General features: G+C 43.3%; 1 protein-coding gene across 3 annotated transcripts in view; it reads right to left on the reverse strand.

Moving 5' to 3' along the window:
• OXR1 (oxidation resistance 1) overlaps positions 1 to 27,491 on the reverse strand; it is a 275,460-nt gene that overhangs the window by 44,373 nt on the left and 203,596 nt on the right. For 2 of the 3 annotated variants that reach the window (XM_066622804.1, XM_066622803.1), the window contains exons 5-7: positions 9,273 to 9,355; positions 2,039 to 2,146; positions 1,256 to 1,375 (exon numbers count right to left, since the gene is read on the reverse strand). In XM_066622804.1, the coding sequence (XP_066478901.1) occupies positions 1,256 to 1,375; positions 2,039 to 2,146; positions 9,273 to 9,355 (311 nt within the window). Of the gene's footprint in view, positions 1 to 1,255; positions 1,376 to 2,038; positions 2,147 to 9,272; positions 9,356 to 20,587; positions 20,797 to 27,491 lie in introns of those variants that run through there. The other variant, XM_066622808.1, reaches the window with a different exon arrangement.

Below are 27,491 nucleotides of genomic sequence, written 5' to 3' on the forward strand. Positions count from 1 at the left end.
GCAAGGGAAGCAGCCCCGCAATGGGGTTACTCACTTTTCTGCTGACCAAAATGTCAACGGTAAGGTAGTGGCATTTGTGTAGGGCGCTGAGCCCCACATGAACACCTTGGATCCAGTGAAGCGGAGCTCCATGGGACCCGCCTCCCTCCCTCTTCCCGGCACGCCTCCTGCCCACCCTTTCTCCACCTCCTGCCTCCCTGTCACGCCTCCTCCCCGCCCTCTCCCCACCCTCCGCCTGCCGCCTGCCTCCCGCCTCCCCGAAATGCCTCCTCCCCGCCCCTCTCCCCACCCCTACTTACCGTGCTACAGCTCGGCAGTCCGTGAAACCACCAAGCGTCGGAGGATGGGCACCCACCCGGCACTAGCCCAGCACTGGGCTAGCACGGGCGCTGGCCCAGTAGTAAGCCTCGCAGACATGCCTTACGGCACGTTTGCGACAGTGCACTCCGGCGGAAAGCCGGAGCGCCAAGCTCAGGATTGGGCTGTTACATAGCTAAACTTTAAATCCCTTAGAATACTGTAGATTACTGGTTCCCAACCTATGGTTCAGGGACCACAGGTGGTCCGTGAGATCTCAGAAAAAAAGATCACTTTTGATCATTTCAAGTATTTCGCCGAGCGAGCGCTTCCCCATAGACCACCAGAGAGGGTGGAGAACAGACTTCTGTAGCTGTCAATGAAGTGTCAGCTGCGGCTGTGGGCAGTCCAATCTCTGCCATCACTTGTAGTCCCTGGGGAGGAAGCACTCACTTGGGAGATGCTTCCCCACGGACCACCAGAGAGAGTAGAGAAGGGACCCCCTGCAGTTATAATTGGCAACAAAATTAGCAAACCAGAAATCTTCTCTATAAATAATAAATCTAATAAATCTGTAATATTCTCTAATTATTACAAATTTAATTGTATTTTTTGAGTGCAGGGAGTAGTGTAGTCCAAGATAATTCCAATTTTTGCCTTAGTGGTCTGCGAGCTCCTGAAGGCTTGGAACACTGCTGCAGAGTAGCTTGGCCGGATCTTGTGCTGAAGTGACTTTCAGAAATATAGAACTATTGAAATATATTTACAACACACTGCTGTTGGGACAACAGTGGCACTCACCTATTCAAAACAATATGAGTAAGTTATTTTCTGAAATGGTCTTCCAGACACCGGTATCAATTAAATCAGTAGATTCTACACAGTGCCTTTCAGACAACAGAAATGTTGACCACTTTGCAAAGAAAGTTTTTTATTCCAATACAGTACATCTACTTACACTCACAGCTGTCTTCTCAACCTCTGCTTCTGAAGATGTTGGGGATAAAGGACTAATGGGACTAAGAGAAGGAGAACTCTCCACACTGGAAATATAGTCTGGATCAGGCACATATAAGATCTATTTAAAAAATAATAATAATAATAATGATCACACACACTCTATTAAGATCCAATCAATCACCAAGATTCAGATGTGACTAACCAGGATAGAAACACATTACCTTCAGAGGATTCTAAATATATGTCTCTCAAAGAATTACAGCTCTTTTGTACAAACTATAAAATGGCTTCATTTTGGCTTTTTAGACTCTAACGTATCTATTGCTTTACTAGTTTTGTTGTACTTTCTTCATTTTATGAACTCCTCCTTCCTATTACTAATAAGTGATCCCTAATAAACACTGGGTCAATTACTCTACACTCATTCTTTGAACCTCTATCAGCTATTCCACTGATGTATCACAGCCAATGGTAAAAAGAACATAACCGCTTATGTTTGGGACATGCATAACTGCAGTGCATGCATCTCAAAGCAGAGGTTTATAACACTAGAGGGGCATAGGATATCCCCTTGAAGGTACTGACAGCGCATCACAGTAGATGGAAAGCCCTGTTGACGCTCATCACCTTTTCAATATTTTTCTCAAATATTCCTCACCAATCTGAGGCCAGGAGCGGATTTAGAAATGCTAGATAAGTCTTATTAACTTCCTTCAAACGGATCCAAATAGGTCTACTTCATCCACTTTGTGTCCCCTGTAAATTATACTATAGGTAGTACCTGGCCAGGAACAACAGCTCTGGAAAACAGCTTGTTTAACTGAACCAGTTCATTAGGTGTTGTATCAAATTTCAGAGCAATACTATTGAGAGAGTCTCTTGATTCAACCTGCAAAGGAAGATACACAATTGTTAATTTCTGGTATTGAAGTTCTATTTACACTTACACACGCACACACTGTACTATAGTACAGTACTACCAAAGGCTAAAAATTGCCTTTGGTAATTGCCAGACATTGCTTCGAGAAAGACAGGATTGCTTGCTGAAAACAAAACAAAATCATGCTTTGATGATAATACTGTATCCCATGCTGGAGACCAACTGAAGAATCACCCCAGAACAGTGTTATTTAATAGTGGCTATTTGCGAGTGTCCTGCATTTTTTTAGATTGCGAGCCCGTTTGGGATGGTGAGCCACTTAATTACATCTGTAAACCACTTTGTGAACGTTTTGTTGAAAAATGGTATGTTAATAATAATAATAGATTAGTGTACTGATACTAAAATTTTACAATCAAAAGCTATCCTATTTAACGTAGAACAATTGTTCTACCAGCTATATTTCAGCTAGCTTTTTTGAACCTGAGGTCAAGGAATGGGCAAAACTAGTTTTGTCCTTTTTGGGATCAAAAAGTGTTCTTGGAAGGACTACATTATAGGAAAAATTAAGGTCAAAATCTGTGTGCCAAACAGCTGCCAGATTCAAAGTGTCTGCTGACTCACTGATGTCCCTAATATTTTGCTTATATCAAGCTTACTCATGTAAACATTTTAATAATACATAATGCAAAGTGACAGGAAGGATACTGAATATGGATTCAAGTGCAAGATAAGCTTTTGATACAAGTATTAATTATTATTATTATTTATTAACAGTATTTATATGCCGCTTTTCAACTAAAAGTTTACAAAGCAGTTTACAGAGAAAAATCAAATAACTAATGGCTCCCTGTCGCATAAGGGCTCACAATCTAAAAAGATGCAAAAGAACACCAGCAAACAGCCACTAGAAAAGACACTGCTGGGGTGAGGCAGGCCAGTTACTCTTCCCCCTGCTGAAAAGAAGAGCACCCACTTGAAAAAGTGCCTCTTACCAAGTTAGCAGGGGTAAAGTGACACACAAGAGTTAATATGATGTAATAGACAGAATGTTGATCCGATCAGGGAGATGTGGTTTGAAATTCCAGTCTCAGTTACGAAGCTCACTGAGTGGCCTACATGAAATCTCCTGCTCACCCCAACTTCATTAGATTCTTGTAAGCTAAAAGTGCAAAAAAAAACCCTAGAACTCCTCCGGGAAACAAACATCAAGTGAACATAATGCTAACTATTCTCTTAGACAAGTTATAAAAGATAATTATCTGATATAATCATTACCGTAACCCAAAAATGAGAAGTAGTTGACCCATCCAGTATTTCTGACCCCTTAACACAATGTTATTCAAACTGTGCGGCGCGGCTTTTTAGGGAAGCACCAGGAACTGAAAGGGGAGGCACAGGATGTCCTCTTGCAGTGATACAGTCACACCCCTGGGCAGAATACAAGCCCATCTTCTGCCTGTTGTCTGCGCTTTTTTTTAAAGCAGAAGAAATGGGAGTTGCTCAGCTGCAAGAGTGGCTGCTGCCTGGATTCCAGCCTGGGATCACTTCTCATCAAAGTGAAATCTCTCTTTTCAACCCCCTCCTTCTTCTACTCCCCCCTTTCAATCTCCAAACCTTCCTGCTTTCCTCCCCCTCCCCAAATAAAATGCTTCCTATTTTACCAGTCATCAGAACTCTTAAAGTTGTTTCCATGCAGTTGTCAAAGGGGGAGGGGAGAAACAAGTACACACTTTATTTGGCCAGGAGCAGAAAAAGGGTACTGTTTTTAAAGTGATTTATTAATCTTGTTGTTTGACTGAAGTGGAGAGGCTGTATTTTTAAAGTAATGAATCTTGCTATTTGAAGGGAATACTTATCAGCCATTGATGAAGTGATTGCCAGGCCAATCCTATCCACACTTTCCTGGGAGTAAGCCCCATTGACTCTAATGGGACTTACTTCTGAGTAGACATGCATAGGCTTGAGCTGTGCATCTCCTAGTATAGGAGACAAATCAGCTTCCTAACCAAACCCTTATCAGCTCTGATATATTTTCATGGTCTATTTTTGTTTTCCCCACCAGCTGCTGGAAAAATTTAATTTCATTAAATTAATAAAGGGTCCAATCCTACCCAAGGAGAATGGGAGAAATGACTAGTTGGATTGGGGTCCACAGGGGTGTGTGTGTGTAATGTTGGTCAGACTGGTTGTTCACAAAGTTCATTTGATAAAACAGTTCTATTGGTATGCTTACAAAGTTTAAAAAAATGAGTCCTCCTGGACCAGGCAAAATCTACCTCCTCCAGCATCCTGTCTCCAACAGCGATCAGCAGCTGATCATTTATAAAGGCGTATATTGCTGTGTATTAATAATATATTTTTAAGATCTGCATTTAAATAATGATATGATTAATATAATTAATATTAATATAAATATATATTTAATATTTATATTATAATAAATATAATATTATATTATATTTAATATAGTTAATATTTCTGGCCACTTCCTGTTTAATGATGTCACTTCCAGCCCTCAGGAACATGATGGGGAGTCATGGCCAACTCGCTAATCACAACACAGCATAACCTGGCAATGCCGAAAGGCTTTCACAAGTACTGGCTTAAATCTTTTTCTTATGCCACAATGCATCTCACACTACAGCCAACAACATGGGACCTACCTACTTATGTCCCTGTTGTCAGGCAAGAAAAAGCATGGAGCCAACTGGCCACCAAATCAGCAAAAGGGGCAGGCAAGCGTGTATGCATGGCTGATCGGTTGTTCTACACCCTCTTCCCTTCCAAGTCCTACTGGTGCTGCCCTCTCCATTGGCGCTGGGTGTCTGCCACCAGCAGCAAAATGCCTTGCAGCACTTTTACAACACCCACTGTCAGCAGTGGGGCTGGAGTGCCAGAGGTGTGCCACATGGGATTGGGACCTGACAAAAGCGGAAGGCTATAGAACCAACCTGCAGACCATTTATACAATGAGAGCTGACCCCTAAGTACTTACTGCTGATAAAAAATGTTAATTGCCTATTCCCCAAGGATCTATATTGGCATTTTATGGTTCTCACAGCTAGTTTCATATCATCTTTTTGGTCTCATTGTGCTAAGAGATGCCGAAGGCTATACAGCATTTGCATTCATATTAACACACACCGAATACAGAATACATTCTTCAAGCACAGACACATTCCTGGCTGTCCCCAGAACTGACTCCCTGCTCAAGTCAGATTTAAGTGTTTGAAGGGCTATCCCTCCTCTTGTAGCATGTGTGATCAGGATTGATCTTTGATGAAGTGTTGACTATGACTATGGAGTAGACTCTTTACCCAAGCCCCAGTTTTATGCAATACATTAAAAATACCCTGAATACTAGAAAAGTTTGATGTACAAGGTATATGAACCATGTCTGCGCTATACTTCAAACTTGGTCTACTTGGTCTATCAATAGATCAGCAAGTGAAGGCTAAGCATTTTTATATATACAATGTATTTATTAGACCTGTGTCCCATGCTTTCTGCAAAGCTCCAAGACTGATTTTCATACTGTTCCCAGTTTCTCACCCAAGAACGTTCAGGGTCAAACCTGTTCAATGTATTTTTATGTGATTTGCCTTGTAACAGTCATCTGCTGCCTTAAGCAAAATTCCTGGAAAGACGGAATATAAGTTGTTAAAGTACTTTTGGCAGGAACTGTCACTTAGGCCAGGCACCCATTACAGTGCATTAGAATCTTGTTTTGAAGATTAAAGGAATGGCACTTGAAAACTGAGCCAAGAATACATTTCAACAATGTTTCTCTGAAAAAGTCAAAGCAAGGTTGAAGCATAAATGTTAAGGTTCTTCCTTTATCTCTCTCTATCTCTTACTCAACAATACATATATTGTTGATAACTGATATGAAAGATACATAACTGATATGAAAGCATTTCAGATATATTGGGGTGGCAAAACCACAGCTTGTGAGCCACATGCTCTTTGACATATAATGTGCAGCTTGTAGATATGTGTTGGATGACCTCCTTTTTGCATTACAATTAACATAAAAAGATAAATAAAAAAATTATAATTATTTACCAGGTATGAACTGAGAGTCCACTGGACTAAAAGTTTAATGTTCATGCTGAGTAAATATAGTTAAGAATGTAAATGTTTTTAAATATTGCAACTCTCAAACAGATCTCTTGCAGCTCCAAAACATCTGAAGTTATCTATGTGGCATTAACATTAAGAAAGTTTGGCCACCCCTGATATATATATATTCACTTCCACATGATGTTTCTATGTTCAAAGCCATATGATGTACAATCCATGAAGGTTAATTTGGACAATGATCATAGTACCTTTCCAGTCACTAGAGGAAAAGATACCAGGTCAAATGCTTTTAAAAGCACACAAAATAAGTCATTAGAACCAATGCTTGCTCAGAGGTAATGCTACCACATTTTTGCCTTTATAACAAGTACCAATTCAATTTTCCACAGCATCTGCGGCATGTCAGGAAACTCTGGCAGCCTTGGGTAATATCCACACTTTCTCTTCCACCAGAACAAAGAAACTGTGGATGCTATCCCTTATCTGAAAGCCATGCTCCCTCGCATGAGTAACTTCCAGTGAAATTGAACATCTTCTCTCCTTGGGTCAGGCCTGGTTAGTACTTGGATGGGAGACCACCTGGGAATACCGGGTGCTGTAGGCTTATACCATAGTCTTTCGAGACTGAAGGTTGCCAACCAATCCAGTAGGTCTGGTACTCCCCAAAAGCAACACTGAGCAGAAAATGCATAGATTACAAGTTTGAACACTGACGGTATCTCTGAATATCAGATACTAACACTTTGTTACTTTTTTAGGCAATTAAAGTTGGGACAAACTTGATGAACTGCTTTAAGTGATTGCTAATCATGTTTATCACTGGAAATTATATCTGTCTCTATTTTTTCAGCCAACAACAAAATTTAGAGCCAGAATTTTCCAATACTAGGTCGATAAAGGCGGTGGTGGATAAAGGTGGATAAGGCTGTGCAGCATGGCCTTTCCCAGTTTGAAGAGACACTTGGCCAACAGTCTGAGGCAAAGAGGCAAAGAAGGAAGGCCCATAGCCAGGGAGACAGACCAGGGACAGACTGCACTTGCTCCCAGTGTGGAAGGGATTGTCACTCCCGAATTGGCCTTTTCAGCCACACTAGATGCTGTTCCAGAACCACCATTCAGAGCGCGATACCATAGTCTTTCAAGACTGAAGGTTGCCAACAACAAGGTGGATAAATTACTACTCTGAAAGAGTCTGGAATATCTATAATCAAGAAAACTGCCCACTCTAATAGCACCCCTCAAGTAAAACCTTGTCAAGAAGAAAACGTGCCATACTACAATTTCACATACATTTTGAAAGATATATAAACTTTAGAATTAAGGAGTTCTTTTAAAACGCTCTTCTGAAAAAAATTCTAATGAAACTTCCATAGGTTAGAAGAGGTAAGCATATTTTAGATGGGGATACTATGTTAACTATACACATAGGATTTAGATACATGAGAAACCTGCTTTAGGAATAGAGCAGGAAGCACATTTCTAAAAATTCTTACAAAAGCAGGATCACTGTGAGAAGGAAAAAATAGTTTGTCAGTAAGCAAAAACTAAATGAGGGAAAGGCAGTAAAGGAAAGCTAAAGGGGAAGCAACCCTTCAAAAGCACCAACACTGTGGCATAAAGCTTAAGAGGAGAGTATGTAAGGGTCCACAAAAGATTTCCCTGGTTCATTCCAAAAGATGAAACGTGCACTTTGAAGCAATAGGGGTGGCAAGTTATGAAACTGGCAAGTTATGACTGTCTAAATTACTAATGATAAACATTTGCTTAGCACCAATGAGATAAGCCCCTTCCTTACGAATTACAAAGAGTTGTGCATGCTATATAAATGCAGACTGACATACTGCAAGTTCGATGTAATGATAGATTACAACAGCCACTACCTGATTTGCTGAAAGTGGCTGAAGTACTACTGAAGATTCTAGCTATGCCAGAGCACAGCAACTCTGAACTGGGCTACTGTCTGGTAATTATTTTATTTACATCTATTCGCGAACATAGAATACATGCCCCATTATGCAGAGATTTCCTGCGTTTAGAAAAGCTGTATTTGTGTGGTGAGGACAAGACATTCAAAACCACAGCTAAATGCAGAAGCATGATAGCCAACAGATCAGTTTGCATCACTTTGTTTGCTTTAGTAATTTACTTAAAGTGAAAGAACAAATTCACTTCCTAATTAAATTTCATGGTCATATTGGTCAGTATTTCTGGAATACCAGTCAATTAAAATAAGTTGGCAGTGCAACTCCAGAGCAATAAATAGTTCTGCTGTTAAATATTTATTTAAAAAACTATTATACGCATAGGTGGAATGCCTACAAGCACACTTCTTAATAAGTTCAGAATATTTGCTTTATTTCAACATTTTTTAATTCCAAAAGAAATCACATTAACTTATTTATAATACGCTCGAGTCTAGTTATATAGGCAATATGTAACAAAATGTTTCTCTCTTCAGTTTCCCCTAGTAACCAGAAACATGAAATGCTGACTGCAGCACTGTTTGAGGGTCATTTGAAGAACATAACAGTTACAGAAAGGCTCCATTTTCAGATACTGCTGGAAAAACAGAGCAATGCTCTGAAGCAGCAATAGATCAATGGAAATTATCACAACATTTTCAAAAAACATTGCTAAGATGGACTAACATCATGTTCACTTGCATTCAGTGGACTACTAACAGCGCAGAAAGCTTCAGAGGCAGTAAGGGGTTACAAAAACCTAATTTTGCCTTGAAAATAAAAGTGCAAGTCACAACAGAATATTGTACTGACGTACCATAATTTCAAACTTGTACAACGTCCACAGGAAAGCTTAACACCTTGCCAGAATTATTTGCATCATTCCTGAAAAGACACTAAACAGTACTCTTCTCAATCCTGCTAAGGTAATCAGCTGCCTACCAGAACTACTGTATATACACTGAACAAGCAAACAAGTAAAAGGCATCTCCCTTTTTCCCATATAGTTTTCAGAATGCTATTTAAAAAAATCAAATCTTTAACATTTCCCTTGCATATCATGCAGTAGCCAAAAAAGAGTAACTTACTGTGTATTCGATAGTCCCTTTGGGCTTCTGAAAAGACATTCGTCTCCCATCTTTCTTGTCTAAGCTTTTCTTTTGGCCGGTATCTGAAAAAAATTGAGGCAAGGCATGCGTTACATTCATTTCTCTCTCCCTCTCAGTATTGTCACAGTCTGCTGACTACAGCCCCGCGGGCAGACATCTAATTCACCAGTTACACAGCTTATACCCTGTGACTCTCGACTCAGCCTAACAGACAGCTAGCTGCCAGAATGGGACTTTGCTCCTATGCTTTGCTTTAAGGATTTGACCAACATAAACTACTCCAGTGAAGGGGATTTTACTAGCTTCATAAGTACTTACTAGCACCCAGCAGGATTACCAATTCACAAAATGCTAGATACCCAAAAAAATTTTACACGACAAGATTCCAATGATTCCAATGTATTTAATTAGATCTACATTGAATAGGGTTTGCCTGCCATCTGCAGTAGACTACATGCTGCTTCACAGATCATACTCAGTTTAAAGCCACAGCTTTAAAAAAAATGGAACACGAAGTCTGAACTGTTTACATACAAAACGCCAAGGTTCTCATTAGACTACACAAGCTCACTGAAGTGTACAATCTTTTTTTAGGAGTTACAGCAGGCATAAAACATTTTAAGGACATATTCTCAGGGTGTGTTGTTCCACTGCCCATATTCCAAGCCATCTGTGTGAATTTCTATAGGACTATAAACTCCATTCAGAAATACAAACTTGATTTTTATCACAAAAAAGAGTCAGTCATGGGATGCTCTTAAAAAAAATGCCCCCCTTTAAAAATTTATCTATTTCCCAATTCAAATACATAAACAAATAAGAGCTGGAGTAAGTTAAGCAGTAACAGGATAATCATTCATATAAAACAGGCTTAACATCAAGCAGAGGGGGAAAAGACTCCATACTCTTTACTTCCCTGCCCTCAAGTTAAAGACACATAGTTCAATTTGTTTGAGGTCTGGAAACAAATGCACAAAAAGAAAATAGAAGACGTATATATCTCCTAGACTAAGCAATCATGTGAAAACAAAAATAAGTGACAGGGCAAGCCCTATTTGTTTTCAGCAACACATACTACTCTATGAAATTGGGAGGCATCACAGCCCTTCCACCATTTCTTGTTTAGGTACTGGGTCCAGACCAACTTAGGCCCAAAGAGAGAGCTTGGAGGGCAGGCAAAGAAAGTTTAATCTCTTTTAGGAACTGCTTGTCTGATCACAGAAAGATCTGCCTCATATTTTGCAAAGCAGTGTTGTAAAAGAAGATAAAATAATACAATAGAAAATGCACAATTGTCCTATAGAAAGGGACAATTTTTTTTAGCAACTTACTGTTTAGGGAAAATCAAAATCCTTTCTCTTTAAATGAATTTTTAGAAAATCTTAATAAATCTATCTCGCACCCACTGGTTCTGTATTTTTAGCTCTGAGACACGGTTTGACCTCTGGTTGGGAAAAAAATGTATACACCTAGGTCTCAACATCCTAGACAACCAAGCAACTGGACATTTTCAAGCATTCTAAGGAGCGCAGAGTTACTCTTAGAATAAGCCAATTCTGGCTACAGGATTCTTCCTGTGCTTCTGTGTTGGCATAACAGAACTAGGCAGAAAAGTGTTAGAACCAATGCCATGTTAACACAGAAGCAAAAGGAAAGACTGCAGTCATCCTGAAGACAAAGATTTCATGAGCAATCTCAAAACTCGATACGTATGAGAGCTTTAAATAAAATCTCTGGAATATTAATATTTAATCAGAAATTAGCATCAAGTGTGTTTGACAACATATAAATGCACCTTCTTGCATTTCAACATGGGGCTCGCATGACACTGCACAACAGTACGAAGATGCCCAGCCATGAATATTATTAGGCCCAGAACATGCAGCTGTTCCATGACAAAAATGCATCCATGAGTTTCAACCTACATGGCATTTGCAATCCATGTTCACTCCAATCTGGGGATTTCTTTGAGGCAAAAGTTGCACTAGCCCCACCTCCAACACTGCCTTTGGCAGACTTCCTATGTTCACATGTACCCAACTGCACTTGTTCACTTAAGTAGTGGGCATTTCCCACCCAGTGTTTACTCATCTAAGGAAAATAAACCTCCTGCTTCTGTCAGTGATGGAAGGATTCGTGTGGTTTTTGCTTATTCCTTGAGGCTTGCACATAAGAACATAAGAACAGCCCCACTGGATCAGGTCATAGGCCCATCTAGTCCAGCTTCCTGTATCTCACAGCGGCCCACCAAATGCCCCAGGGAGCACACCAGATAACAAGAGACCTGCATCCTGGTGCCCTCCCTTGCATTGGCATTCTGACATAGCCCATTTCTAAAATCAGGAGGTTGCACATACACATCATGGCTTGTAACCCATAATGGATTTTTTTCTCCAGAAACTTGTCCAATCCCCTTTTAAAGGCATCCAGGCCAGATGCCGTCATCACATCCTGCAGCAAGGAGTTCCACAGACTGATCACACGTTGAGTAAAGAAATATTTTCTTTTGTCTGTCCTAACTCTCCCAACACTCAATTTTAGTGGATGTCCCCTGGTTCTGGTGTTACGTGAGAGTGTAAAGAGCATCTCTCTATCCACTTTATCCTTTTCATGCATAATTTTGTATGTCACAAAGTCATAGGATCATGCCCCAAAGCAGGCACATGGGACTGTCACCTAAGCAGCCATCCTTCAAACACATCAAAAAAAGAAGAAAAAACCATAAAGATTTCAGTTCCAATTATGATATACACTTTCCTCAGAGTAAGCCCAATTGAACACAGTGAGACTTAATTTTGGAGTAGATAAGCATAGGATTGTGCCAGAAGGTCCCTCTTTATGCCTGGGGAGAAAAGGAGTGCCACACTTCTGTCTTGCTCTATGAATCTGTTTAGGAGCTCAGGTGTGTGTGGAGGGGTGGAAAAGCCTTTACGCATTCCCTAAGAGGCCAGCAAGAAGAGGATTGAATCTACAAGCAGGAAGAGGATCAGGATAGCAGCATCACCCTTCATATCGAGACTTGATCTTGGGAGAAGATCCTGTTTGGCCTTAACTGCAGTTCATTTCTCCCCTTGCCTTTGCCTCCACCAGTTTGGAGAGGTGGTCGAGAGGACCTTAGGGGGATTTTGAACAAGCCCCCATCCCAGTCAAAGAGTTCTGGGTGGGAGCCCAGTTGTCTCTTTAGCCGTATTTGAGACAATGGTCCCTATATGAGCCAATGGAAGGAATTCATGTGTTGAACGCAGGCATTTTCAGCAAAGAGACTATGCAAGTGGAGAAGCAGTAGTTTGCAAGAAAAATCATGGGCCTGCTTCTCTGCAATTTCTCTACTGAATGCGATGGGGTTTACTTCTGAGTAAGCATGCATAGCTGCAATATAAATAGTGGCACTCTTCTCCTTTTCTCTCCACTGGGAAGAGGGTTGAAGTGCTGACAAGAGGGGCTTAGTGGATTGTCCTGAAGTGGAGGCTTCCCCCTCCTCTCCCAACCCATCCAGATCTAAACAGCAAACAGATCAAGCCAAAGCTGCTTTCATTGCTGCCTCTCCTACTCACCAAAAGCAAAGCAATGGATAGAGCTGCTCTTTGAAGACAGAAACAAGGGAGAGGACAGTGAAGGAAGGTCTCACCTTTTTTCCTCCAAGGACTGAAAACTCACAGATACTGAAAACATTGTACCCTTTCCTATCATACCTTCAAAACTCAGACAGAAGATTCAGAACTCACGGAATAACAAGGGAGAAAAGGCCCTTGGGTATTCCATGGGAGAAAAGCTCAGGGGTGTCCCATGGATAAGGAAACCCATATGGGTTTTGCATACAAATGTGCAGCTATTCCATGGCAAAAGCCCAATTTCACACAGATGTTTGCACACTTGTCCTTGGCCCAAATTGAAATGAGCAAGGATAATATTGTGCACGAGAACCCTGGCAAACTATATTAAAACTTGATAACAGACATTCAGTTTACATTCCTAAGTCTTCCATTTGTCATTAGAGATGTTCAGCACAGCAGTCATTTAGCAGCACAGGCACCACTCAAGAGAAAGAGCTGAAGATTATATTTAGACACCAATCCCTTTATGTGCAGTGCTAAGAGTCTGCACCATCCTTTTGACAAAGCTCCTGTAAATTACAATGTTATTAAGACAAACTGGTGTTTGATGTACCTGAGGGCTCCACCTGCCTGTCAAGTGAAGATTATACCCATCAGATTAGACGAGTCCTCAGAAATGAGTGAACAGCATCACTCCCTGATAGACGGAGCAGGTAGAGAGATCATATCTACCAATAACATTCTTCATTCCTAGGTTTGTTACTGAAAGGATGCACTTTCCAATTAAACGACAGCAAAGGAAAGAAAAAAGAAACTTTAAATTGTCACACTTTAAAAAGGCAAAAGACAAAGAGATGCCCTTCTGAGATCGTCAGCCAGAATTGTGGACAAGTATTCTTATTAAACGATTAAGGTGCTGTAAAAGACAAACTTGAAAGATAGAAACAGCTTGAAAAATCCTTTGTCCTTTGGAATCAGGGATGAAGTGATACAGATGAAAACTATGTGAACTGTTTAGGGTCACAATTCCATTTTAGGATATTATGTATCTATGAACCAATAGGTGTTTATTCTTATATTTTAAAACAAGCTTTTAAAAAAAAAAAGAGAGAGAGAGAGAGAGACTTAGGAAATAATCCTAACCAACTTTCCAGCACTGACCAAGCCACAAAGCAGCTTGAAGGTAAGGTAACAAACCTGCCCTTACCTTGAGGAGGCCCCCTTGACTGCTTCCCCACTACAGGACGCAGTGCATGCCACAACGGCACAGTTATGTCAGTGCTGGAGTGTTGGTTAGGATTGCGCCCTTAAATGCCTTATTTATACTTAAAAGAAAAGGCATGTTGGAGCAAACCAAAGGCCCATTTAGTCTAGCACAGTGTTTCTCAACTAGTGGTATGTCAGGTGCGGTGTGGTGGAATCCACAGGACCCCCAGAACCCTGCCTGGCAGTGAGACCAGCAACGCAATGTGAGAAGAGTAGGAGGCTTGGCTCAGCAGGCAGAGCTCCAGCGCAGTGGCGTTGCTAGAGGGGGGCGGAGCACTCAGGCTGGCACAGGTGCATTTATATGTTGCATAACTGCCCTGTGCGTCTGACAACAACATAAGTGTGTTTGACAACATAACTGCATAAGTGCCAGTTGCAATTTTTTCAGCAAGCATGAAAACTTGCTTTGAGTTACATGAGTTATTAACTCATAATTTATTTGTAATATGACTCCAATAAACTCTGTTTCAAGTGGGACAAGGACTTCCCCTTTCTAGCCACTATTTCTTCCTCTATGCAACAAGCCCTCACCACACAGTAATACTATATACCAATGTTTCTCAAACTTTTAGCACTGGGACCCACTTTTTAGAATGAGAATCTGTCAGGACCCATCGGAAGTGGTGTCATGACCAGAAATGACATCATCAAGCAGGAAAATTGTTAAAAATCCTAGGCCGTAATACTACCCACACTTACCCAGGAGTAAGTCCCATTTACTATCATTGTTAAAAGCATATACACAGTAGCCTGTTAAAAGTACAGATCTGTAACATTCCCCCAAATGCAGTCACATACCGTGGGAGCATCAAGTCTACTATAAAATATTGAAATGAATGGGGACCCGCCTGAAATTGGCTCATAACCCATGTAATGGGTCCTGACCCAAAGTTTGAGAAACACTGCTATAAACAACTAATCTTTACATCTTCACATCCCTTCCCCCCCCCCCCCCGGAGAAGGTGAAGGGAAGAAAGATGGTGTTAAGAACTACCCATTGCCAGGTTAGACTTCTAACACATTCCAACGAATACACACAAAAACCTGATCTTGAGGTAGGCTAAGGAGTTTTCAGGTTAGACAGGTTTTGAATTCCACTGATTCCAACTGGAATGGATAAATGCATCACATTAATTTTAAGTGGCATTATATCCTCCACCACACCCGTTGAAGCTAAACCTTCAGTTTATTCCAACACTCCAGCTTCCCTCCTACCTATTTTGCTTAACAAATACTCTCAGTCAAAATATTATAACAAAGGTAGCTTCTGCCAAGATAACCTCTTAACTACCATGGCTTTACTATCCTAAAAAATCATTAGCAACTTTTTTTTTTTGCAATATAGGTATATGTTGTAATTCAAGTCAAAAGGTGTTAAAATACCGTTTCAGGTAAGAAAAAGTTCCTAACTCTTTAATTTTCAAATCCTAAAATTAAAAAGAAAAGGTTACAATATATTCCAAATTGATCTTTACCTTTGACATGTCTACAGTTGGCCCATGTGCAAGAACTTCAAGTAGAAGGTACAATGAAAATCTGCTACTTTAAGTCAATGAGTACAGTACAGGACAATAGTTCTTGTGCCTCAGAACTTTTACTCTTAGCTCACAGTCACATTTATTGAAAATTTCAAGGACGCAGATATGTCCATTCACACCATCTTCTTAAACTTTAGCAAAGCATTTGTGTTAATAATTTATACATTTCTTCTTCATTCCTTACTCCTCTCACCTATCCTAGACCAGGATGCACTAAAATAGCCACTCAATTAAAGCTCTAAGAACATAAGAACATAAGAACAGCCCCACTGGATCAGGCCATAGGCCCATCTAGTCCAGCTTCCTGTATCTCACAGCGGCCCACCAGAATCTTTCCAGCGGCTCTCCAGCAATCTCCTTGAGTGTTCTCCCTAGCTCTTTGCCTGTAAAATGAAGTTCAGATATATCCCATGTCTTGTTATATTCTTAGCAAGCTGCATTGCCCAACAAATGGTCAGTGTCTTCTCTGCCCTAGTATGACAAAATATTCCATCTGCATTTCACATACATCTGAAAAGCACTTCCTAGAGCAGTGATTTTCAACCTTTTACATCTCACAGCACACTCACAAGGCACTAAAATTGTCAAGACACACCATCAGGTTTTTGACAATTGGCAAGGCACACCATGCTGCCAGGGAGGGGCTCACATCCTCCATTGGCCCTACTAATAAATGATCTTCCCCCAAATTCCTGTGGCACACTTGTGGACCACTCACAGCACACCAATGTGTCATGGCACAGTGGTTGAAAATGACTATCCTAGAGGGGAAAAAATCATCAGCAAGGAGCTTCACACATATGACAAAATTAGGCAGCAGATAAGGGTGCCCACCAGGATGGGGAGTGAAATTGGGTGCCAGTCAGAATGGGAGCCCAGGTCTACTTGGCAGGTAGATCAGGGCTCCAAATTCAGGCAGAAGCCCAGGTCTACCTGCCTAGAAGACGGTTCCAGAGGGTGGTCAGAACGTGAACCTAAGGGCCCAATCCGATCCAACTTTCTAGCACCAGTGCAACCACAATGCAGCCCCGAGGTAAGGGAACAAATATTCCCATACCTTGAGGTGGCCTCTGTGACTGCCTCCCCACCACAGGATGCAGTGCATCCCCTATTGGCACAGCAGTGGAAAATTGGATAGGATTTGGGCCATAAGTCTACACAGCAGGTGGATCTGGGCTCCCAAGTCTGGATGGGAGCCCAGGTCTACCAACCTGGAAGAGGTGGCTCCAGAGAGCATAAATAACAATTGAACAGGGAACCATTTATTTACTCAATTTTCTCTGTAAACTGCTTTGTGAAGTTCTTCGTTGAAAAGTAGTATAAACTATTCTTAATGAATATATAAATAAAATGCTATCCTTTTAGGGACTGGAGATGGCTTATAACATTTTTAAAACATCATGTAAGAAACAAAAGCAAAAAAACCATAGCAATTAAGCAGCAATTAGAACAAACCCAAAGGCAAAAAGACAGAAAATGCCTCTGAAAAGAGAGTTGCATCTGACAAAATACTGGCAAGGAGACAAAGCACATTAGAAGGCAGGGAGGTCCAGATCATGGAGGGCACAACTTAGAAAGCCCACTCACAGGTCACCACCACAAACTTCAAAAGATAGCATGGCATCCAAGTGTCTCCTTTCTAGATCTTAAGAGATAGTTGAGTCATATGGAGGAAGGTAGTCTTTCAAGTATCGTGTATCTAAGCTAAGTAAGGAATGTCAAACACAAGGACCGTGGGCCAGATATAAGCCCCAAAAGCATTTATCTGGAAGAGGGAAACAGAAGAAGGCTGCAGAAGGCAAGGAATGCAAGAGGGTAAGGGATAGAGACTAACAGGGTTGAGAGAGGGAGAAACTGCCAGGCACTGGGAGATCCCAATTATCACACAGGCGATCCTTTCGGCAGCACCGCTTCTGCCAAGAAATCACTGCACACACATTTCAGCTGCTGAGCTACAGTGACAGAAGCAACACTGCTGAAAGGACAGCCTATCAACTGGGCTCTCCCAATATGATAATTGGGCTCTCTTGAAAATCTGATCAAGATTTGCACATTTTCTCTTCTGCCAATGGCAGCTAATGAGTTTCTCTGTGCTTATTTATGGCCCTTATCTGCAAAGTGATGTCACTTTCTGCTTAATAATGTCACTTCAGGCCCTTAGCAGGTGCCTGAATTCTATTCAGCCCACTAGATGAGTCTGACCCTGATCTAGGGATTTAAAAACATGATCATGAGCACCTTGAATCACATTCAACAAGGCACACAAAGCAAGGCATGAGCCCAGGACAGTGTTTACAATACACAACAGAAAGAGAAGACCATTATATAAGAGCTGGCATCTGTGTGGGTGTGACATAACCAAACTCCAACCTCAACTATAGCATTTACATTATCATCCCACTGACAATTAACGCTCATAGCACCTTTTACCATTCTCTATTGCCTTCCTCACTCAACAAGTTATGGAATTTTTGCAAATTCCTCCATTATATCTGCGTATTGTTTGGCAATCACCAGTATGATGCAATTCCAATACTGTTTGACTATGAGGATAAACACCACTTGCAAATTTACTCCTGTATAATCAGTACATGAGACTAGCATTCTGGTTATTTTGTGTCAGGATGAAGGTCAACTTTAACATTTTTGGATAAAACATAGCATTTTGAACAATGTATTGATTTTTCACAGTTGTGTGCTTTAAGCATGGTTTTATCTTCAGGGATAGGTTTAGTTTGTTAACACTGACAGTACCACTTAAATAGCCACAATGCTATAAACAACTCAACACCCTCCTGTACTTGGAGCCCCAAAGGGAACAAAGCTTTGATTTCCAATTCAGGAGCAAGAACAAGAAAGATCTCACATGAACTTACAAGAACTGATTTTGGGTCATGCAAGCAAAACCCAAGCAGCCATCTTCTAACTGCATGTCTGTGTCCTTTTAACTCCTTGTCGTAAAGTTATGATCAAACCCTCACAAAACACTCTGCAATTCCTGACTTCACAGCCAGCAGCTCTCCCTGCTGCCCAATGACTGTGCACACACCATGCCATGTATTAATTCTTAACTCTTTCCATGACCCTTTGCACATTTCAGAAACCAGGAGGCGAGAGGTGCAAAATCCTATTTGTTTTAGCACTTGCTTTTTTCTCTAATGATAAATATCCACCTCATTAATCACTTTCCAGGATTACCGGATGCAAAGGGGAGTAGAAAATTCCAGCATGTATAGCTTCGTACATCCCTGAATGTGAAGTCACACCTGACAAAATCCTCTTTTGTATACTACCAGGAAAACCACCAGGCCCTGTTGACTTCCTTTGCTCCTGGTCATTCTATCCCAGTTTCTCCTCCTTGATCTCCTTTCTTGCTCAGAAAAATCTGAAGAATAACAACAACAAAATGTTGGCAGTGCCACTGATGTAACCCAACTTAGCTCCAGGTGGAACATGCTTGACATGAGGAGATCCTATAGGAGGCATAAGGAGAACACTCCTCTGTCTGTCCCCCTATAGCTGACAGAACATGTATAGACCCTTGGGTGGGGTTCTGATCTCCTGGGGCTGTGAGGAGGGGAGAGAAGACATCATGAGTAAGAACTAAGGGGGTAGTCTGAGCAGGACAGATGAGGGGCCCTGTCCTATAAGACCCTGCTAGGTATGCAGAACATATATTTATGGCTATTAGTACAATCTATTCCCAAATACATTTTCAAAAACTAAAAAAAAAAAAATCACACTGTTGCATTTACTTTCTGAACTGTAGCAGCAGCACATGCCTAACTAAGATTTATTTTAGGAAGTGAAGCCCTACTGACTGCAGTGGGATTTTATTGGCTGCATGTTATCGCTGACGTGTGGTTAAGGGCTCCTTCCTTGTCCTTTGTACATAGAGTGGGGACTGTGTGACCTGCATGGACACCATACAAACACAGTGGGGAGGGGGGGGGAGGAGGCAAGGACTTGCACACTTCTCCCAGTTGAACAGAGCAGCCTTAGGTCCACTTTGCCTTATGCAGCTTCCAAGCCTTACAGTCCAATCCTATGCATGTCTTCTCAGAAGTAAGTCCCATTACAGTCAATAAGGCTTACTCGCAGGAAAGTGTGGCAAGGGCTGTAGCCTCACTTCCTACCCTCCCCACAACCCCCTGAGATCAGGATTCCTCCCCCCCACATGAGGGTCTGCAAGGCGCCTACACACCCTCATGGGGGGGGTGATTCTGACCTTTGGGGATTGTGGGGAGGAGGAGAGTAAAAGGCTAGGAACTAAGGGGGCAGATCCTCATGTGGGGTGATCCAGATCTCTGGGGCTGTGGGGAGAGGGAGAGTAAAAAGATAGTAACTAAGGGGGCAGACCCTCATGTGAGGGGATTCTGATCTCTGAGGGTTGTGGGGAGGAGTGAGCAAAAGGGTAGGAACTAAGGGGCAAACTCTCGTGGGGGGGGGCGATCCTGATCTCTGGATGTTGTGGGAAGAGGAAGAGCAAAAAGGTGAGAACTAAGGGGGCAGACCCTCCTGTGGGGAGATCCTGATCTCTGGGGTTGTGGGGTGGGGGATAGCAAAAGGATAGGGACTAAAGGGGCAGATCGTCCTGTGGGGGGATCCTGATCTCTGTGGCTGTGGGGAGGGGGGTGGGGACTAAGGGGGCAGACCCTCCTGTGGGGGGGATCCTGATCTCTGGGGTTTGTGGGGAGCAAAAGGGTAGGGACTAAGGGGGCAGACCCGCCTGTGGGAGGATCCTGATCTCTGTGGCTATGGGGAGAAGGGTGGGGACTAAGGGGGCAGCCTGAGCAGGAGGAGGCTGCTTGGGGGCCACGGGGCGGCAGGGGGGTCCCCCCACTGTTCCCATGGGACCCCCTCACGTCAAAGCCCTCGCCCCTCAGGAAGGACGACCCCCTCGCCCTCCCCCTTCGAGCCAGGGAGCCCCACCTACCCCGCGGGGGCTCGTGGAGCAGGTCCTGGAAGTGGATGTGGCGCAGGCCCCCCGCCTCGGCGCCGGGCTCGACCCCCCAGAGGCGGCTGGCGGTGCCCCTGAGCAGGCGGCCGCCCTTGCCCGTGAAGGTGGTCAGGTACTCCATGCGCGGCTCCTCGGGGCAGCGCGCCCGGGACGCTTCCGCCTCGCACGCACCGCGGGCACCGCCAGCCGGGCCCGCCCGAAAACTTGGGCAAAACTTTGCGAGAGGCTCCGCCTCAAGGACCAGTTAAAGGGACCGCGCCGGGCTGGGGGAGGGAAGGGGAGGGGGCTTGCTCTGCCCCTGAGGGGGGTTCTCGGGGGGACACTTTAGAGCATGTTGGACCCCCCCCCCAGACCTTGATTCAATGGACAGAAGGAGACACTGGGTCTGGTGCACTGGCTTGGGAGCTGGACACGGACCTGGAAGAACCCTGCCTGTGGAACTCCCTGCCACAGGAAGTGGGGTGGCACCTGAAGGCCTAGGTGATGGGTACGTGCAACGTCCTGATCTGATCCAGAGGGGTGCTTATGTTCTTAATGTATTGGGATTCAATGGAGGGAAGGGATAATGTGTCAGGATGGTGTGCAGTGGTTCTAATGTACTGGTTTGATCCAGCTGGTTGATCCAGCGGGGCTCTCATGTTCTTAATATATGGTGATGTAGTTTTGGGAGATGAACTTAGACCTGGAAGATCCCCCCTTAGCCATGAAACTTCCTGGGTGACCTTAAACCAGTCACTTTCTCTCAGTCTCACCTCCATCACAGGGCAGTTGTGAGGACAAATGGAGGGGAGGAACCCTTGGAGGAAGGGCAGTATAAAAATGTGAAAAATAATATAATACATATGAAGAATAACAAGCCGGCTAAAAGAGCAGCATGGAAGGGGGGAAGAGATTTGGTAATATACTTCAAGTCCCCGCCTGGTCATTACCCTCAGCAAGAGCAAGTGCGCATAAGTGGTGGATTGTGTGAAAGCTCTCTCTCTCTCTCTCTCTCTCTCTCTCTCTGGGAAATACAGTGAGAAGGATTGGGCCCCCAGGGAGCTGCCCAGAGAGAGGAAGCAGGAGTGGTGTCACCTTTGTCTGCCCCCCCTTTCGCTCACACACACCCTCACTCTGGGCAGTGAGCACAGTGGATAGGGCCCAGTCCCCACCACAGCACCACACTGGAGGAGAGCATAAGCAGCCACAGACAGGAGCAGCCCCCTCCCCACTTGCCCACACCCCTGCTCTTCTGGTCGCTCGAGACTGGGTCCAGTCAACCCAGTGCTCCCAACTGTGTTACCCTGAGAGAGAGAGAGAGAGAGAGAGAGAGAGATTTGTCAATGCTCTCCAGGACTGGTCTGGAGTCTCTACCTATCATCATCAGCAACAACCTGACTACTGACTGAGAGCTTACAAAAGTTTGCTGGTGATTTCAATAGAACCTCCAGGTTTTGGGGGGAGGGGGTGGAATGGTTGTCTCCAGGAATGGCTTCAGTCAGACTTGGCAACCAGAGAGAGAGAGACAGGAAGTGAACTGAGTTGGGAACTTTTGCTAGTCTGGATCAGGCAGTCCCTACTGTGCTCATTCCTCCCTACTATGCTGCTGAAAGGCAGGGCAGGTGAGCAGACAGAGCTATGCAGAGGAAGAAGCAGGCAAGAAATTGAAAGCAGACACTCTAATTGCAACTTTTGCTTCTCCTATTTATCACAGCCCAATTCCATCCACATTTACCTGAGAGTAAGCCCCATTGACTGTAATGGGGCTTACTTCTGAGTAGCCATGAATAGGCTTGGCCTTTTATACTGCCACCCTTCCTCCAAAAACCTCAGGGGAGCTCAGATGATTCTGACAGCAACCCTGCGAGCTGAGCGCTGGTGATTGGGTCCATGTCATCAGGTTTGATTCCTGACTGAGTGAGGATTTGAACTCAGGCCTCTGTTTTGGCATATGTGTTGCATGACTATGCAGGAGATCAGCATTTCATATTCCTCACTGGGTAGCAAATGGCAAGTGGTCCGGTGTATCTGTAAACATTACTACAGCCAGTAAACAAAGAATCAAGTGACTGAGGGCCCAAATGTTCCCATACCTTAAAGAGGTCTCTGTGACTGCCTACCCAACACAGGAAGCAGTTCACGCCCCAGTAACACAGCAACACTGGCACTGGAAAATTGGATAGGATTGGGCCCTGAGTCATGGACAAAATACCATGCTTACATTTGAAGGGCCTATCTGAGAGAGCAGGATAGTAATAGCCCCTTCTGCAATGTCATCCTATGCATGTCTACTCTGATGGGGATTCCAGATTTACTCCCACACAAGTGTTGTTAGGATTTCATGTGTAGTCTAATGCTTGATTTGATCCATTTGCTCATCCTTTTCTCACATTTGCTGTAGTAAATGGTAACAAGGCAGGTAACAGGTAACTAAATGGTAACAAGGCAGGAGGTGCCGCTGTATACCATCTTGCTGCCTTACAACTCTTAACACTATGGGCACCAGAGCTATCAGTTCAGTCATTTTTGCTACCCCAAACATCTAATTTCCCCCCAAAAAATGCTATTATAGAAATTCCAGGTTTCAGCACGCACTGACAAAATTATGAAATTCCAATACAAATAAGAACAACTTTTGAGAAGCCTGAAAGGAGGATGAAATATGGTTTGAAGGAAGCATCAACTTTTTTTTTTCCTGGACAAGTTCTTATTTCAAGTAAAAATGCAACAGGTGGTTCTTTTCCTACTATACAGATACTGTCCTTTTGCTGCTGTTTTCCAGCACACAAGCCCTTCCAGGGGGGGAAAAATAATAACTCTTGTTGAAGATAACTCTTGTTGATCTATTACGTGATTTGAGCGGGTTTTTAGCGCATAGGTATGTTACCACACTATTGTTGACCAACTTGTGATGTAATTGTAATGTATTTCTTCCTAGTGCATAATGAATGTTCAAAATGTAGAAGCATGATTAATTTCTGTAAGAATATGATAATACTTTCTGTGTTATTTTCACAATTTACTATACTATACTCTCTCTCTCTCTTTTAACAGATGTAGCATAATAAGCTGACTGGATTTCCAGAATTCTTTTCTTGATAGGTAACAGCTAGTTTTAACTTGATCTTTGTGCAAAACTACAGGTGGACCCTCATTATCCAAGAGGGTTCTGTTCCTGGACCCCTTGCAGATACCGAATTCTGTGTGAAACCAAGTTACGTGGTTATGGGGCACCACCAAGCTCTGGTCACATCCAGAGCTGTTCTGAGGGCCTTGGAGGCTGTGCACGGCCTCCACAGGCCTTAGAAAGGCATCTGGAGGTCCTAGAAGGGCACCTCCAGTTTTGGACCAAAAACCAGAAGTGCCCTTCTAAGACCTCCGGAGGCCATTCTGAGGCCCGTGGAGGCTGCACAGTCTCCAAGTGCCTCCGGAGGTTTCAGGTTGGGCCGAATCTGGCTCAATGGCAGTCCAGAGGACCCATGTTGAGCAGATCCAAATCTGATGAGATGGGTGGATAGGAGAGATGGCGCCTAAGCCATCTTTTGTTTGTCAATTTTCACCTGCAGATGCCCACCTGAGAACATTTTTGCCCCAGCTGGGCTGGTCTCCACAGTTTCAGAGCCTGTCTGGGGAAGAGCATTAAAAAATGGGAGGAGGTTGAGATTTTCAGTTTGGAATAAGGAAAAGTTAAACACCCCTTCTTTCCCACTAATTCTCTGCTTGACCTCCCTGCAACAGCATTAACATAGCAAGGCAAATATTGGTTTGGAAATGAGAGCTTCTCCCATAGTGTCCAGATTGACCCTCTAGTATAGCTGGAGCCACTTTTTTTCCTGGTGGATTTGGGAGGTTCACCACATACCATCAGATAAAATGGCCAAAAGCAAGAGGGCAAAATGGAAAAGAAGTTGAGAACCACAAGGCATTTCAACAGAGTGGGGTGGTTTTTAAAACAATGGAGATCGAGGTAGGAAATGGTAAAAATTCTAGAACAGCATGTGGCAGTGAGTAACCTGTAATTTACGGTGGGGACAAATGCGTTGCTAGTAAAAATAAATGCTAATTGCAGCAGCAAATACCAGGCAAGATGCCAGTGGATGCTGTATGAGTTTCTGAGAATTCTGCTTGCACACATGGCTGCTGTACAAGTCATGAGCCTCTTTTGAGGCACCCTTGCCAAGTTTCTCCAATACTCGAGCTCCTGGTAAACGTGTGCCAATTGAAAGGGGGTGAACAAATGTCTTATTTATCTATTGTTGATGAGTTATGAATTATAAATTAAATGTGAAAAAAAAAATCAGCAGCATTATCCCATCCCTCCCATGAATGCTCAGGTTTACATGCAAGGGATGGGATTCCAAAGGGTCTCAACAGAGCCCTACAACTTCACGCCCCTGCTGGCCATTGCTCAGGTATGTGTATAGTACTGGTACAATGTGAAGTGCCTTGTCATTTTTTTTTTTTACAGTAGGAGCCAGCTTAGAGCTCCTGTTATAAGAATTAGCAGCTCCGTTTGTTGGAGCATAGAAATAGTCATGGATCATACAATCAAGTGACACATTTCCCATGGAAACATTAAGTGACAGAATAGCCATGCATGGAACATTTTTTTAAAATTTTATTTTTTAAATAAAGGCAGGCTTCCATATCTGTGACTTCAGTTCAGGGGGGGCTGCAGATGCGGACACTGTGGTTACAGGGAAATGCTATTCAAGTAGCAGCCCCCAGCCCCACACTAAAGGTGGGAGACTGAGGCTCCAATCCTATCCACACTTTCCTGGGAGAAAGTCCCATTGACTATAATGGGACTTACTTCTGAGTAGACATGCATAGGATTGGGCTCTAAGGCTGTGATCCTAACCTCACTTTCCTGGGAGTAAGTCCCACTGAACACAATAGGATTTACTTCTCAGTAGACCTGGTTAGGATTGTGCTTCCTGATATTATCAGGAAGCACTTCCTGTTAATGTTCACTTAGGGCCCAATCCTAAAGATGTGCAGAGCTCCAGTGCCTGCTCTGGGTGTCACAAACATGCTATAAGGCATGTCTGCAACACCTTGCTCAGAGTGAGCACCAGCACCAGCCCAGCACCAGCTGGATGCCTTCTGGAGCTAGGTAAGAGCTCTGGGCAGTGATGAGGGCCTTGGCGGCCAGGGAGAGGCAGTCCAGGGTGAGGGAGGGTGGGGAGGGGAGAAGGAACCAGAGCAGGAGGGGATAGGACTGGCAGAGCTCTGCTCCACCTGATCCTGAACTCCTTGTTAGAAGGCCCAACATGGAGTCTCTTGATTCTGCGCCAGCAAAACAGCCGGTGCAGACTTGAGAAGCCCCATTGCGGGACTTAGGGCTTCCCCTGAGGAGACCTCTGGTGGCCTTGGTGTTGCCACTAGATGCAGCTGTCGCCATTTTGGCACCGCTGGACCCAACAGACTGCCAGCTTTAGGATTGGATTGTTAGTCTCCCTCTAGCATGCAGGCTGCTTTCCTGCACATCGCTCTTCAGTTCTGCAAGAATGTTGCTTTTCTTAAGGAGAAAACACTGACAGTTCCAGTGCTACTAAACAAAAACTAAAGTAGTGAAATGGGCACAGATCTGCTGATAACTGAATCCATGGATATAGGGCCCGCCTGTAAATATGTAAAGTAATAGTCTCACTCCCTTGCCTGTTTGAAACCCCTATTCTAGACCAGGGGTGTCCAAACTTTTTGGCAGGAGGGCCTCATCCTCTCTCTAACACTGTGTTGGGGGCTGGGAATAAAAGAATTAATATGCATTTAAAATTTGAATAAAATCACATAAATTTACATGAATGAATATATTAGAGAGGGAGCTTATATGAATGAGCAATAGCTCAAGGCCTTGCACAAAGCCAGGCTGGCCTTTCCTTTGCTGACGCTTCACAGATGTGCAACAGCAAGCAGCAGAGAGAGACTTTGGCCTGCAGCTCGCACGAGAGGTCAAACAGTTGACCTTCACACTGAGAGCAGTCGTGTTGGGCCAGTGCAGGCTCCAGCAAGTCTCCAGAGGGCCAAAGGCTCATTGGAGACTGGGAGCTCCCTGCGGACCAGACTGGAGGTCTCCAAGGGCCGCAAATGGCCTCCGGGCCGGAGTTTGGGCAGCCCTATTCTAGACCATCATGATAGTTGATTTCCAGTATCTAAGAAAAATTCCCTTGACTGTAATAAAAGCTCTGCAGAATGAGACTTCCTCTGAAGCTGACAGTGCCCATATTATTGTTGAACAGCAAAACAGCATAAGGAAGTGTATATGTACAGTATTAAGAACTACACTGACAGGCTGGAAAATGCTAGCCCTGAACAGCAGCACCAACATATGGAAACATTGCATGAATCTAATTATAGGACACCTAATTTAAACAGGTGAGGGGGCTGTGGTACGCTCTATGATTAATTTTCAACAGAATTAGACAAACTTGAAATGTAAGTAGGTATAGGAGCCCTTGCATGGCCTAGGCCTGGCTATCATCTTATCTGCATTTTAGTGATGTCCAGTAAAACTCAGACTGCATTACTGCACTTCCTTTAACTATCCACACCAAAATCTCATGTTACTTTTTAAATGTGGAGATTGAAGAACTGAATGTTGCTAATCTAAGTGCATGGAGTAATCTAGTTCTGCTCCTCAAATCTCAGTTGAACAACAGAAAAGAACCTAAGTGGCCCAGGTTATAACGTATCCCAGCTGATAGCTTAGAGGAAAAGGTTCACAGCACGCAGCTGTATGAACCACATGCTAGGATTTTTTCATGCACAACACTTCCATTAAATTCATTCATTTTTCAGGACAAGTTTGCAAAGGATTGTGCCTGTGGCATTTCAGTTGCAAATATAGCCATTTTGTTCTTACAGGCCAAAAGATTGTTTACATAGCAATAATGAAAAT

Source organism: Tiliqua scincoides, chromosome 4 (genome assembly GCF_035046505.1).
Source record: "Tiliqua scincoides isolate rTilSci1 chromosome 4, rTilSci1.hap2, whole genome shotgun sequence".
In the NCBI taxonomy this organism is placed as follows: domain Eukaryota; kingdom Metazoa; phylum Chordata; class Lepidosauria; order Squamata; family Scincidae; genus Tiliqua; species Tiliqua scincoides.